Raw genomic sequence first — 15,474 nt, forward strand, 5'->3', positions numbered from 1 at the left:
CTCTAGGTCCTCTTGGTGGTGTAGGGAACCTGAATTTGGGCGGCAGAGGATGAATCTCTGTTGCGTTCGAGACAGTCAGTCCGTGCATCTTATCACACGGCTTGTTGAGCGTGTTACCACGGAGCCCTAGCACATGTGGAGGCTCACACTCTTCTCCGTGGCATCCACACACAACTCACCACGTGCATCACCTAGAGTGAGAACCACATTATCGGTACTCATACTCACTGTCCAAAGAAAAAATATATTTGGACATCCCTAATTATTTACTCACTCTCATGCCGTTCCAAACCCATATGCCTTTCTACCATGAAACATACAATTTTAACTTTTTGACTTAATAAAACACTAAGCAATTAAACGGCTTCAGAAGACTTGGATTGACGTTGGGCCACTTTCATGGTGTTGTTTTGTAGTGTTGATGCTTAACAGTCCCAGTCCCCATTCACTCGGAAAACAGTGGCCCAGGATATTCTTCATAATTTTAGATGTGGTGTTCCATGGAAGAAACCACATCTGAAATTTTTTAAGCTATTACGTGGGATACACTGGTGTTGTCAATCAGCTTTAAATAAGACAGAAATGTACAGCTTTGTCTTACTGGGCTAGTTTGAGTTACTGGGCACGGCTCTGCAAGGTGTGCTGTGTTAAATTGCCCCTAGAGTGTGAAAGAGCACTGTGAGCTCGATGATTCACTTTAGCTCATTGTTTGATAGCTGTCCTATATAACACCCACATACTGAATACACACAATCATGAATATATGTGTGTGTCTCTCTCAAACACATTCTTATGTGCACAGTTAAGGGAGCAAAACGCATTCAGAAGATCAGAAGTCGTCTTCCTTTCATTTGGCCCTCTGGCTAGAACCATACATGACCAAGGTGGTTTATTTCATTGTATTGTCTTTTTAACCTAAAAACAACCAACTTGCTCTACATTTCATCTGTGGACATCTCATTTTCAGTTCTTGTAAGGAGCACTTTAAATAAACCAGGCTTAGACTTGCCAGAGCATCAAATCTAGCTTAAAAAAAAGGTGACAGGCAAGTGTCTGAATCCATCTGTTTTGTGAAACCACACAAATAAATGTGTGTGATGCATAATGGCAATCATCTAAAGGTCAGAATGCTTATGTAAATTAGGCAATAGGCTAATGATGTCATAACAGAAACCAAACTATCAAACAATAATGAGACTGTAATGGAAGTTATTAACCAAACTACTTCAAATACAAACTAATGGCTATGCATGATTGGATATGACTAGAACATTCTGTTAGACATTAGAAATGTAGCAGAAGCTTGTCGAAATCGTCCTGCTGATCAAACTTCCAGCTGTCAAATAATCCAACTGAAGTGCAGTTGTGAGAGAAGCCAGATGTTTGCTGTGATAATAAATTGGCAAGGACCAAATATTTATCACTGTTTATTGGTAGCTCTATTCATGAGGTTACAGGTTAATGGTGCAACTTGTTCTAGACTTGTTTAATTATTGATTATGGTAGGCTGAATGATGAGCATTACTTTTGGGTCTAATGGCTTATGTAAGTGCAGGTCAGATGTCAAGATGCTTTATGTTGTCTTTTTGGGGTGTGTAGTCTAGCTGTAAGAACTCAGCAGTGCACTTGTAATTTTATAACATACAATCAGGGATGCTCCGATATCTGTATCAGCTGTGTTACTAAATATACTTTTAAACGGATCGGGTATCGGTCAGACAAACCCGATCCAAATCTGATACTGTGTGTTAGTCATGTTCATTACTGTCAAGCTCAAAAAATGACTTAAAAGAACCATAAAAACACAAATAAAGTAGTTAATATGACTCGTGCATTTTATTCAAAGCCACTTGAGGATGTGCAATAGCTCTGTGAATCACAAAAGGCTTTGTTTAATAAGTAAATATATAGTATGCACAGCGCGTTATTGAATGGTTCTGCTCTGTTGACACAAACTCACGCACAGGCTGGTGATGCACTCGCGGCTATTATTAGCCTTCACAGCTGTGCGCAATATTTGAGTGCTACTCACGAACGGCATCTCAGATGAAGATGCTCAATATTTCGGTTCACCGGAGGTGCATTTTTACCAGAATTTGAATAAGAAGCGAATTAAACTACTGTGAACTTGCCTACAAACAGACATATACAGGACTTCCTGGAGAGTTCAGAATGTTAAAATAAAAGTGTGAGGGTTTAAAAAATGCACGATTTAAATATATTATTGTTGTATTTAAGATTGTCAATAATAATAATATTAATAACAATTTATTATTATTATTGTCATCATTTATTATTTGTTTACAATTTATAATATTGAATTCAACAAAACAAAAAAGTTTAATGGGTCAAGACGTGCAATAGCTCTGTGAATCGCAGTCAATTAAATATATAAAATGCACGCGCTGCTCCGTTATTGAATGGCGCTGCTCTGTTTACACACACCCGCAGCTATTTTAATGGTGAAAATTTTCGCCTCACATATGAGGTGTGAGTTTAACTGCTGGATTATAAATTTGTGTTTAAACTCGCGTTCGCGTGAGTAATGCAAACCCGCGAGTATTTCCCCTTCTCTTCTGGAAAAGAACATGAGGGGCTTCTACGACTTGGTTCATAGTGAAGTAAAATCAAGTTTACGCACAAATTTTCAGAACTTACCAGGTAGTCCATCTTCCTCGCTCGCTTTCCTCCAAGCGATATCTTTTTTTTTTTTCGTCCGGTCTCCATATATGACGTTGTGTCATACAATTCCGGGTGCCCACACCCCGCTACAACAATTTTTTCATAAATTTTTCCAGATTTCATCTGCTACTATGTCAGTACGTCAGTGACATCCGGACAATCTCAGTGCTGATAGGCTTTCGCGGCAACACGTCATGCAAATTTCTCGCTTGTGTGAATACGAGAATGAAGCAATTCACGCTCGGCGTGAATTCGTGTCTATTCACATCGACTTTGTATGTAATCGCGCCACGCTTCACGCTGTACGTGAATGCACCATTAGCCTTCACATGTTGCACAATATTTTAGCGCAAACAACATCTCGGATGTAGATGCTCAATATTTTGGTTCACTTACAATAATATGCATTTAGAACGGCACTGCAGGTGCTTTTTTTTTTTTTTTTTTTTAACCAGAATTTGAATAGGAATCGAATTAAACTACTGTGAACTTGCCTAAAAACAGTAACATAAAGGACTTCTTAGAGAGTTCAGAATGGAAAAACTAAAACGTGAGGATTTAAAATTTGAAGGTGCACGATTGAGATTTATTATTATATTTGTTTACAAATTATATTTAAGTTGAATGGGTTCCAAAAAATTACTGTGTGAATGAAAAGTGAGCTGATATCTTACAACTAAATTAAAAAAGAGAACTGAATCCTTTAAGGTCCAGATACAAAATTTTGCAATACATTATTTTTTTACTTTTCTACTGATTATACTGGAATTACTGTTAATTTTCTGCTACATTATCCAGTATTCTAGTTAACAAACAAAAAATATCTTAATAAGCTATACATTTATATTGAAATGATGTGTAGTGTTTATAATGTTAGAGGTTTGTGTTTCTTTACATATTAAAGAGTTATTTACACAATTAGTTCCACAGAATAATGTAAAGATATTCTAAACTGATTATGCAAAAAAACAACACTGGTATTGGTGCAAACAACAATGATGTAGAGTGGTTGTGGTGTAGTTGGCTAAAGCACATAACTGGTAATCAGAATGTTGCTGGTTCGATCCCCACAATCACCACCATTGTGTCCTTGAACAAGGCACTTAACTCCAGGTTGCTGTGGGGGGATTGTCCCTGTAATAATTGCACTGTGAGTCGCTTTGTATAAAAGCATCTGCCAAAATGTAAAAATGGATTGTGATCGGTATCAGCTGATACTGAGATTTCCGATATCGGGATCGGAAGAGAAAAGGTGGTATCGGTGCATCCCTAGACACAACACTGACTTGTTTTAAAGTTAAAACATGGGTTTTTAATTTTGAAGCTTGCTGGTGCTGCTCCATACCTCTGTTCTCCATCTTTCCTCTTCTCTGTTTCACAATCTCTGAAAAAGCAGTGGGAAACGTTTTGAAACAAAATTCTGCCGCCTCTGCCTTCCTCTTTTGTTTATATTCTTATTACCTTGATTCTTTTTGTTATTATGTGTGACTCATCCTTTCTTAATTTGTCCTCCTTTTGTCTTTAGGGACAGCCTTAATATTAGTTTAGCATCTTAATCTTTTTCTCATTTATTTATTTCCCTATTAACCTGTCATCTAACTATATAATCATGTAGCAAAATAAATGGGGTTATCAGCTTTTAAAAGGGAAGTGAAAATAATTCCCAAACTCTACAGTATTTTGGTACTCACTTTGTAGAAGCAGATGCCAACATGGACAGGTTGTCTGACAAGTCCTTTTCATAAACTAAACAATTTCAATTAAATGTGAATTTTAAAGACATTTTTGTTAACTTTTTTTACAATAAGTAATTTTAGTATTGTGTTGGGTTGCCACTTGATGTTCAATCAATGTAAAGTCTTTGACCACTGCAATCTTGTCAATAATTGTATTATCCTGTTTTTATTGTATACTTAGTTTGGATATTATGAGGTCATATGCTATTTTGTGGGATAAGGTCTTATTTTTAATACTGTGAGTTTGTGTTTGTTCTCATTTGCATTCAGTTTCACATGAGAGCGTGTTGCTCTCTTACAGCTCAGAACTCCAGATCTCTTTGAGAGAGAAAGAAGATGAGAGAAAAAGAGAGATGAATAGAGTGAGAGAGAAAAAGATTTCAGTTATTGGAGGCAGATGAGAGAGATGATTGTTGTGTGTGTGTGTGTGTGTGTGTATGTGTGCGCACACGCACGCGCTCAAGGAAGAACGTTAGCCCTGTCCACCCACAGAGCTGTACCGAGGCCATATTGAATCAAAGTGTGTGTGTGTGTGTGTGTGTCTCTTTGAGAGCTGTGCTGGCTGTTTTTAAACCTATTCTCATTCTTGTTTTTGGCTGCACTCCGCAGTTGAAGCCACACGTAAGAGGCACATAAAGCTTCATAAGAGTTGCATAATGGATCTGTTTAACACATAACACTCTGGCATTGATTCTCTTTTTAAACCATTGTGTTTGTAAAAACATGATGCTTTGTCTTGTGCTCAATAACTGAGCAGTTAATGGTTCTGTCATTGCACCTCTGAGCCTGCAGAGAGTCATTTATGTAATCTTGAGTCTCTAAAATAAGCTTGTTTTTAGGAAATGAGATATTTCCTATCCAGATCTATCTTTGATAACAAAGCATTCTCGATTATACTGTTAATTTGCATTGGATTTATTATTTGTCATAGAGCTTGTCACAACCAATTCTGGGAATACCTTCATCATGAAGGTTACATGCAATGCTGCCTTTTTATTTACACAAAATGAGGTCTCTTGTGAGGTAGCATAATTAAATGACCTACATTTTGAAACTTTAAATCTGAAACATGCCTTTAAATGCTGTCTTTGTTGACAACTCACTAGGTTTTGGAACAGAGCAAGAGAGTGAAGATTTAGCTTTCAGCTCTGTCTGTTTTAATTTTTTTTTATGTGTGTTTTTTTTTTTTTTTAAAGACCGCTTTTCCCTGATAGAGACGATAAGCCTCATGTTTTTTGCATCAAACTAAATTTAGCTCTAAATTGAATCCAATTCTGCTTGTATTTTATATTTTTGGTACACTATATTTTTTTCTTCTCTCTGACAGGATCCAGCAGGAATCTTCGAACTGGTGGAAGTCGTGGGCAATGGCACTTACGGACAGGTGTACAAGGTGAGTGAAAGAGGGTTGCTAATATTTTGCTGGGTGTAAATACTAGATTGATGTTACTACGCAATAATAGATGACTCATTGAATGCTAAAGAAAACTCAATGTGTGTGCCGTTGTTTGGGGATACATTTACTATGGTTTATTTTAAATGATCCTGCTGTCACAAATATATACATTTTTTAAAAGTACAAATGGTAAATATGTGAGCATAAAAGATGCATACATATCAAAGAATTAGCAAAATGCTGTTCAAAATACACTCACCTAAAGGATTATTAGGAACACCATACTAATACTGTGTTTGACCCCCTTTCGCCTTCAGAACTGCCTTAATTCTACGTGGCATTGATTCAACAAGGTGCTGAAAGCATTCTTTAGAAATGTTGGCCCATATTGATAGGATAGCATCTTGCAGTTGATGGAGATTTGTGGGATGCACATCCAGGGCACGAAGCTCCCGTTCCACTACATCCCAAAGATGCTCTATTGGGTTGAGATCTGGTGACCGTGGGGGCCATTTTAGTACAGTGAACTCATTGTCATGTTCAAGAAACCAATTTGAAATGATTCAAGCTTTGTGACATGGTGCATTATCCTGCTGGAAGTAGCCATCAGAGGATGGGTACATGGTGGCCATAAAGGGATGGACATGGTCAGAAACAATGCTCAGGTAGGCCGTGGCATTTAAACGATGCCCAATTGGCACTAAGGGGCCTAAAGTGTGCCAAGAAAACATCCCCCACACCATTACACCAGCACCACCAGCCTGCACAGTGGTAACAAGGCATGATGGATCCATGTTCTCATTCTGTTTACGCCAAATTCTGACTCTACCATCTGAATGTCTCAACAGAAATCGAGACTCATCAGACCAGGCAACATTTTTCCAGTCTTCAACTGTCCAATTTTGGTGAGCTCTTGCAAATTGTAGCCTCTTTCTCCTATTTGTAGTGGAGATGAGTGGTACCCGGTGGGGTCTTCTGCTGTTGTAGCCCATCCGCCTAAAGGTTGTGCGTGTTTTGGCTTCACAAATGCTTTGCTGCGTACCTCGGTTGTAACGAGTGGTTATTTCAGGCAAAGTTGCTCTTCTGAATCAGTTGGCCCATTCTCCTCTGACCTCTAGCATCAACAAGGCATTTTCGCCCACAGGACTGCCGCATACTGGAGGTTTTTCCCTTTTCACACCATTCTTTGTAAACCCTAGAAATGGTTGTGTGTGAAAATCCCAGTAACTGAGCAGATTGTGAAATACTCAGACCGGCCCGTCTGGCACCAACAACCATGCCACGCTCAAAATTGCTTAAATCACCTTTCTTTCCCATTCTGACATTCAGTTTGGAGTTCAGGAGATTGTCTTGACCAGGACCACACACCTAAATGCATTGAAGCAACTGCCATGTGATTGGTTGATAAGATAATTGCATTAATGAAAAATTGAACAGGTGTTCCTAATAATCCTTTAGGTGAGTGTAGTTTTAGATGGAGTATAGCATGTCACGTGTGAGGGCTTGTGTGAGAATTTCACTGCACTCTCAGCAAGGTGCAAGAACACATGGAGTCCCTCAGATCACTGCAGCTGTGCACTGACCTGCCAATAATACACACACTGTTGACATGAAGATGTCTCGACCGGAAGGATGATTGAATGAATGAACGATCGAGGGGAGGTAACTTGGAGTGAGAAATGATTGATGGTGTACAGAATGAGTACAGAAGAATTTCACAGTTTAAGAAACCACATGGCTCTCTTAGACTTGTGTGTAATAAGTCATTATATTTGCAGGCTCATTAACTGATTTTTAACCCTACAGGGCTCTGTAATTACTGCAGTGAATGTCATATGCATTCTTTAAAGCTTGTCAAGGGTGTAATTTTATACTTCAGGCTGTATTGTTTGGCAGATGTTTAGTTTATAGGCAGTAGTGAGGATATAGTTTATATACTGGTGTATAATGTGTGTGTGTGGTTTATTAAAGTTTTTTTTGTGTGATGATTAGACTATAGGATTATTCGTAGTAGTGTGGAGCTCATGTGTAGTTTATACAGCTTATCTTTAGTTTTGTGATGAATATGTAGTTTATAGGCTTCTATATATTGGTCATAGGCCAAGACCAGTGTGGAAATGTGTCTAATGATCAGTATAGTATCAGAATAAGGCATGCAGTAGACCTTTTTACAACATGGACATCATATTTACACAACTGAAAGTACCATGGTTATTCCATGGTGTTCTTTGGAGTACCTTGTCCTTGATGTACCATGTAAATGTACATGAATATGGTGATCATCAGTACCATGTTACAGCAAAGTAGATTTTTTTTGCAAGGGTAATTTGATGTGAATGAAAACTGGCTGAGAGTGTACAACTGTTGTACTGTTTTGTACAACAAAACTTTGACAAATACTTTTCTCAGCTGGACATTTTTTGGAAAGATTTTCATCAGTATTCATTGCAAATTCATCATTCTTTAATTCCTCACAGTCTTGTTTTTATTGGAATCATATTTAATATGCATTTTACTCTGAATAAGGACTATTAAAAATTTAAGATATTAATTTATACTTCTTGCATTTGAAATTCTCTCTCTCTCAGGGTCGTCACGTAAAGACAGGTCAGCTGGCTGCCATAAAGGTCATGGATGTGACTGAAGAAGAAGAGGAGGAGATTAAAGCTGAGATTAACATGCTGAAGAAGTACAGTCACCATAGAAATATTGCCACCTATTACGGAGCCTTTGTGAAGAAGAGTCCACCAGGAAACGATGACCAGCTCTGGGTCTGTGCCTGATCCCTATCATAACCTGCAGGGAAAACTCATGCATTACAATCAATTGTTATTAACAGAAAATAAATTAGCATGACAATTTGATATTTAAAAGGCCATAAGAAACTGTTATTTTGGTAAAAATAAAAAGTGCTTTATCATCATGCTGTTTCAGAAATATTCTCTTCTCATTGTGTGTGCTTGTATGTAGTTGGTGATGGAGTTTTGTGGTGCCGGCTCAGTAACAGACCTGGTGAAGAACACAAAAGGAAACTCATTGAAAGAAGACTGGATTGCATATATCTGCAGAGAGATACTGAGAGTGAGACAAACTTTAGAAACAGCTGTACACAGAGTATGTGAGTGGAATAGAGCGGCAGCATTTGTCCCCTCGCTGCTCAAAGCACTCTGTAATCACTCCGCTCCAATTCCACTTTCAGTTTTCCGTTATACATTCCTTGCTCCATAAATTGCTCCCAGTTAATTAGTGCTCCACTGTACAGTTCTTTCAAATGTTTATTTTTATATCATTAATGTCAAGGCACAAGATGTATTAAATTAATTCACTTTGCACAATTCACTTACCGTTGTGAGGGTAATGCATTAGAGTGTTCATATCATCATCGTCAAGGGGTCCTTAAGATGACTTGGTTATTTAAAATAAGTTAATCAGCTATAATATCAATCTGACTTGCTATAAGAAATCTAAAAACTGTGTTTTTATAAAAGATCATACAGTTATTGAAACTTATGGAATCAAAAAATGAGCTTCTAAAACACATTTAATTTTTAAGCCCAATTCTGAAACACTTTAGGCATACAGTACATGTAAACATCAACTTATGTCTTTTATAAATAATTATATGTAAATTTACACAATCTGTCTGCCCCTCATTCTCTCAGGGTCTGTCTCACCTCCATACTCATAAAGTGATCCACAGAGACATCAAGGGACAGAATGTACTGCTTACAGAGAATGCTGAGGTGAAACTCGGTGAGTGGGCGAGTCTGTTTTATGGGTTTAAGTCTGTAGCTGGGTTTACATACAACAAATTTTATGTGCATTTTCAAATTGCATATAAGAAATCTTGAATGGAAACGCTTGATATGTGAGTAAACTCTCAAAATTCGTATAAAATGTAATGCACTATAAGGAGGTAGATTTTCTAGAGTTTTGCATTAGTTATTCGGAAGTGTTTAACCCACAGCTGGTCTTTAAAGTGGGTCCTCACAATCCACAAGAACAGTTTTGGTATCCAGAGTATGGGCATCGCATCCATTTTAGCCCTCATTATATCAGATATTACACTTATTCTGTGGTGTCTCCTGGCAGCATTCAATAAAATTAGGTTCAATTGCCCCAATCCTGCAAATAATACTCTTCCTGAAGAAAGGAGGTCATTCAGCTGCTCCATCAAGACGATATGGGATCCCTCAAGATAATGCGCATGACATAGTGGATGGAAACCCGCAACGATTTTCTACAGTCAAATTTTAAAAAATGAGCTGAAAAATGTGAAACATTTAGATTGAAACCATTCTTGTAATAGTTTCACTTTGTATTTGCTCTGTCTGATACTATGGGATTTGATTGCTATGTGTGCGCGTGTGTGTTGTCTAGTCTACATCCTGTCTGATTAAAGAACATCCGTTTTGAACAACTAGAGCAAAGCACCAAGGCTCATTAATATAGGCCTGACAGTGTGACAAATATCTTCCCACACCACAACCTGAGGGAGAATGTATCGTGGAAGTTAAAATGTGTGTATGTGAGAAGGAAGGAATTTGGATGAGTGTTTATAAACATCATAGCTGCACAACAGGTTTCAAAGACCAATTGTATGCAGAGTTGTTTTAATATTTCAAACACATCGTTCTCTCTCTCTTTCTCTATGCTTGGGAGTCAATAAATGTGTATGTGTACCCTATGAGCAGACAGAGATGCGGCTAAATGTTTTCGCATTGTTTATCTGATTTTGAGGGCAAATCTGTGGAATTCTGCAGAGGGGATTTAAACATGGTAATAGATAAATGGAACTAAGAGTACAGTGCTCTTATTGGTAGCCAGAAGCATCATTAAATTAGCCAAAATATTTAATAAACAAATATGCAAGGGTTGTGGAGTGTGTCTAGACCTTACAGTTGAAGTCAGAAGTTTACATACACTTAGGTTGAAGTCATTAAAACTCATTTTTTAACCAATCCACAGATTTCATATTTGCACACAATAGTTTTGGCAAGTTGTTTAGGACATCTACTTTGTGCATGACTTGAGTAATCTTTCCAACAATTATTTACAGACAGATTGTTTCACGATGTCAATTGACTATATTAAGCAGCTGTGGAAACTCAGTTGGTAGAGCGGGTCGTCCACTAATCGCAGGATTGGTGGTTCGAATCCCGGCCCACATGACTCCACATGCCGAAGTGTCCTTGGGCAAGACACTGGGGCAAGACACAGAACCCCAAGTTGCCTTGCATGGCAACTCTGCCGCCATTGGTGTATCAATGTGTGTTTGAATGGGTGAATGTGTCACAGTGTAAAGTGCTTTGAATACCGTTAAGGTTAAAAAGGCGCAGACCATTTACCATTTAGGCAAATAACCAGTTAGCTTCTGATTGGCTAATTGGAGTCAATTGGTGGTGTACCTGTGGATGTATTTTAAGACCTACCTTCAAACTCAGACCTCAGAAAAAAAACTGGACTTCTGAAAGTCTGGTTCATCCTTGGGAGCAATTTCCAAATGCATGAAGGTACCATGTTCATCTGTACAAACAATAGTACGCAAGTACAAACACCATGGGTCCACACAGCCATCCAACCACTCAGGAAGGAGACGCATTCTGTCTCCTAGAGATGAACATATTTTGGTGCAAAAGTGCAAGCCAATCCCAGAACAACAGCAAAGGACCTTGTGAAGATGCTGGAGGAAACAGATAGACAAGTATCTATATCCACTGTGAAACAACTCCTATATCGACATATCCTAAAGGCTACTCAGCAAGGAAGAAGCCACTGCTCCAAAACTGCCATAAAAAGCCAGACAAATATACTTTCATCTGATGAAACAAAAATTGAACTGATTGGCCATAATCACCATGTTTTTAGAGGAAAAAGAGGCTTGCAAGCTGAAAAACGCCATCTCAACCATGAAGTATGGGGTTTGCTGGAGGGACAGTGCACATCACAAAATAAATGGAAGGAAAATTATGTGGATATATTGAAGCAACATCTCAAGACATCAGACAGGAAGTTAAAGCTCAGTTTCAAATGGGTCTTATAAATGGACAGTGACCACAGGCATACCTCCAAAGTTGTGGCAAAATGGCTTAAAGACAACAAAGTCAAGGTATTGGAGTGTCCATCACAAAGCCCGGACCTCAATCCGATAGAAAATTTGTGGGCAGAACTGAAAAAGCATGTGTGAGCAAGGAGGCCTACAAACCTGACACGGTTACACCAGTTCTGTCTGGAGGAATGGGCCAAAATTCCAGCAACTTGTTGTGAGAAGTTTATGGAAAGCTACCCAAAAGGTTTGACCCATATTAAACATTTTAAAGGCAATGCTACCAAATACTAACAAATTATATGTAAACTTCTGACCCACTGGGAATGTGATGAAAGATATAAAAGCTGAAATAAATAATTCTCTCCACTATTATTCTGACATTTCACATTCTTAAAATAAAGTATTGATCCTAACTGGCATAAGACAGGGAATGTTTTCTATGATTAAATGTCAGGACTTGTGAATAATTGAGTTTAAATGTATTTGGCTAAGGTGTATATAAGCTTCTGAATTAAATTGTATATGAATGACACGTTGCAATTCTGTGGAAATCTGCAGATTTTTGTTGTGTAGATTTCATCTGTGACTGCCTGCGAGTTTGAATGTTTTATATTGCAAAATTTTTCTGTATAATACTTTTTTGTGGTTTTGTGGACAAATGTTTTGTTTTTTGTAGAAGATTTATTGAATAAAAAGAGACTTGAAAAATGAAGTCTCTTTCTCTCTGCAGTGGATTTTGGGGTGAGCGCACAGTTGGATCGTACAGTGGGCAGAAGGAACACTTTCATTGGCACTCCGTACTGGATGGCTCCAGAGGTCATTGCATGTGATGAGAATCCAGACTCCACCTATGATTACAGGGTAAAATTAGCTTCTGTCTATGAATGTGTGAGATAGTGTTATTACTTGTTAAGTTTTATTAGTGCTTGTAGTAGAATTTCTTTGTTTTACTTGGTCTTAAAGGTACACTAAGCAAATTTTTCCACTCAAAAAGTTTTTACTTCTAAAGAAAGTAATTGTACTTGTATTTATCAAATCATATACACTCCGATGTGGTGAAGACTCTCATAAGAGCCCCCCCTCCCCCTCATGGCTGACATATTGACATCAGCTTAATACTACTCACTTTATCTCAGTAACTCTCCTATTATCTGACACTGTCTGTTGCTGAATAAATTAATCATGGGTCACAGATATGTCTGTGAAAATTGTATTTCTATAGAGATATCTGTAAGGAACACTGACATATTGAACAATCACTGTACCTTTTAATATTCATTGTGTATGTGTGTTTTAGTTAACTTCACATACTCTGTATATCTTTTATTTTATGACATCAGTTAGCCCCTATGACTTTGAATGAATTGAATGATGACCTTTTATTTCACAACAGAGTGATATCTGGTCTCTGGGCATCACCGCTATAGAGATGGCTGAAGGAGCACCTCGTAAGTTACAGTTATATATATGACAAATAAATTGTGTGTCTACAGATACAACCTTGCATTAGAGTGTAGATACGAGCTTTAAAGGAATATTTTGAGTTCACTACAAGTTAAGTTCAAGTAAAATAATGTTTACTACCACAATTTTTTTTTTAACTCATCCTTCCTTTTAAAAATAAATAAATACAAAAGTGGAAGTTACAGTGAAGCACTTACAATAGGAGTGAATGGTTTGAAAGCAGAAATGTGAATCTTAAATGATTTAATTTAAGTGCTTTCATAAATTTATTTTAAAACCCATGTATTATTTGAGCTGTAAAGTTGTTTAAATCGTCATCTTTTTAGGGTTTTAGAGTTTTAGGGTTTTAGAGTTTGTTGACATTTATCATGACAACAAATTGTAAAATTGGCTATAACTTTACACACAAAAGGTTAGTAAGAGATTTTATCACACTAAAATCATGTTAACACATTGTTTGTCTTGTGGCTATACTTTTGAAATGGTGAGTATTTTAACTAGAGCTGTCAGAATTAACACATTAATCTCATGTGATTTAATGTAAAAAGTTTAACGTGCTAATTTTTCTTAATCGCAATTACCGTTACTACAACATAAGCCAGCATAAACACTTTTGATAGTGCAGAACCTTTGTAATATTGTCCGCTTGGAGTCATTACACTGACACTCACACCACAACAGCGCATCCCTATCAGGGATAAATGATGGAGAAAGGATCTCTTAGCGCTGTTATTTGAGGTACATAACAAGCCTAGATGGGATTTGTGATAGAAGTCATGTATTTTCAGCGCATTTTAATTGTCACTGAAGCACGGCAAATCTTAACTATCACTCCGCTTTTCCTGTGGAGTTCAAAGTGGCACGGACACTGGCATTGACACTCTGATGTGAATCATGAATGCAGCTTCAGGATTGCTGTAGGAAAGCGGGATATGTTACTTGAATGGATGATATTTTAGTGCATTTTTATCTTTACATTGTGGAAGGTTTTGTTTGGAAATTTTTAATAAAGCATTATATTGTTACATATGTTTTTTTTTTTTTTTTTTCTAAAATGGAAATCTCTAAATAACGACGGATTTCTTTTGCTAATATTGTCAGACTCAACTCGATACAGCATGTGTTTTTAAGGGAATAATCAAAAGGTGCAGAATCAATTTGAGTTTGTACTATTATACTTACAATTTTAGTTCAATTAAAGATACATAATAATTTGTGCGCAATATATTTCCCACAGATCAGATGTGCAAATTGAAGGATATTAGGATAGGATATAAAACCGTTTAATCCTCATTTAAAGAAATAGTTCCCCCAAAAGTTAAATTCAGTCATAATTTATCTCACCCTCATGTCATTCCAAACCCATATGATGGACATCTAGATTTGTCTCTGAAAAAAGGCTTCGGGTTGATTCTCACCAAAACTTAGCGAATGTCTTCAGAAGTCTTGGAACGTGAAGCACAAGTACCGTGAACTACGATGATGCTTTTGGATGATTATTTTTTCAGCTTTTAAAGTGAGTCACTATCAACCAGCTTTGTATTGAAAAGATGAAACGGTGATATTCTCTTTTTAAAATATCTAATTTTGTGTGCCACATAAAAAAGAAAGCTTGGTTTGGAACAACATGACATGGGTGAGGAAATTATGGCAGAATTTAAATTTTTCCATTTTCACAGCCACCAAATATTCCTTTTTAATATAAGGAAACTTGAACTGTGGTCATGACATGTGTAAACATTGTTTGACGTAGTTTTAATTATAATATAGAGCAGGGCTGTCATGTAATTAATGGGCATAATGTTGTATGGTTGTATGTATGGCCCAATTTACAGGCTATACCATTGACTACCTTAGTTGGTCCCCCCTCATTACAGTGCCTGGGACAAGAGTCCAAGTTGTGTCCCCCTGACAATGGCCATAATATGTATTATAAATTTAAACAACAACTTTATCTTTTGTGATTTTTTTATTTTTATATTTATTTTATTGTATTTTTTATTTTTTTTATTCACATAGCTGAATAAGAAAATCAGAGGTAAAGGTTGGTCCATACTCCATTGTCGTAACTTATGCAGCACAACACTTAGTCATATTTCCTCACACACACAGACACTATCCCTCTCACACGGACAGCGTGTATCACA

The 15,474-nt window shown here is 37.2% G+C and overlaps 1 protein-coding gene across 5 annotated transcripts in view; it reads left to right on the forward strand.

Annotated features, from left to right (window-relative positions):
- LOC127620346 (misshapen-like kinase 1) overlaps nt 1–15,474 on the forward strand; it is a 66,115-nt gene that overhangs the window by 7,010 nt on the left and 43,631 nt on the right. For all 5 annotated transcript variants that reach the window (XM_052093559.1, XM_052093565.1, XM_052093572.1 and 2 more), the window contains exons 2-7: nt 5,746–5,811; nt 8,403–8,585; nt 8,785–8,895; nt 9,477–9,567; nt 12,594–12,724; nt 13,257–13,311. In XM_052093559.1, the coding sequence (XP_051949519.1) occupies nt 5,746–5,811; nt 8,403–8,585; nt 8,785–8,895; nt 9,477–9,567; nt 12,594–12,724; nt 13,257–13,311 (637 nt within the window). The remainder of the gene's footprint in view (nt 1–5,745; nt 5,812–8,402; nt 8,586–8,784; nt 8,896–9,476; nt 9,568–12,593; nt 12,725–13,256; nt 13,312–15,474) is intronic.

This window comes from Xyrauchen texanus, chromosome 3, assembly GCF_025860055.1.
Source record: "Xyrauchen texanus isolate HMW12.3.18 chromosome 3, RBS_HiC_50CHRs, whole genome shotgun sequence".
Classification (NCBI taxonomy): domain Eukaryota; kingdom Metazoa; phylum Chordata; class Actinopteri; order Cypriniformes; family Catostomidae; genus Xyrauchen; species Xyrauchen texanus.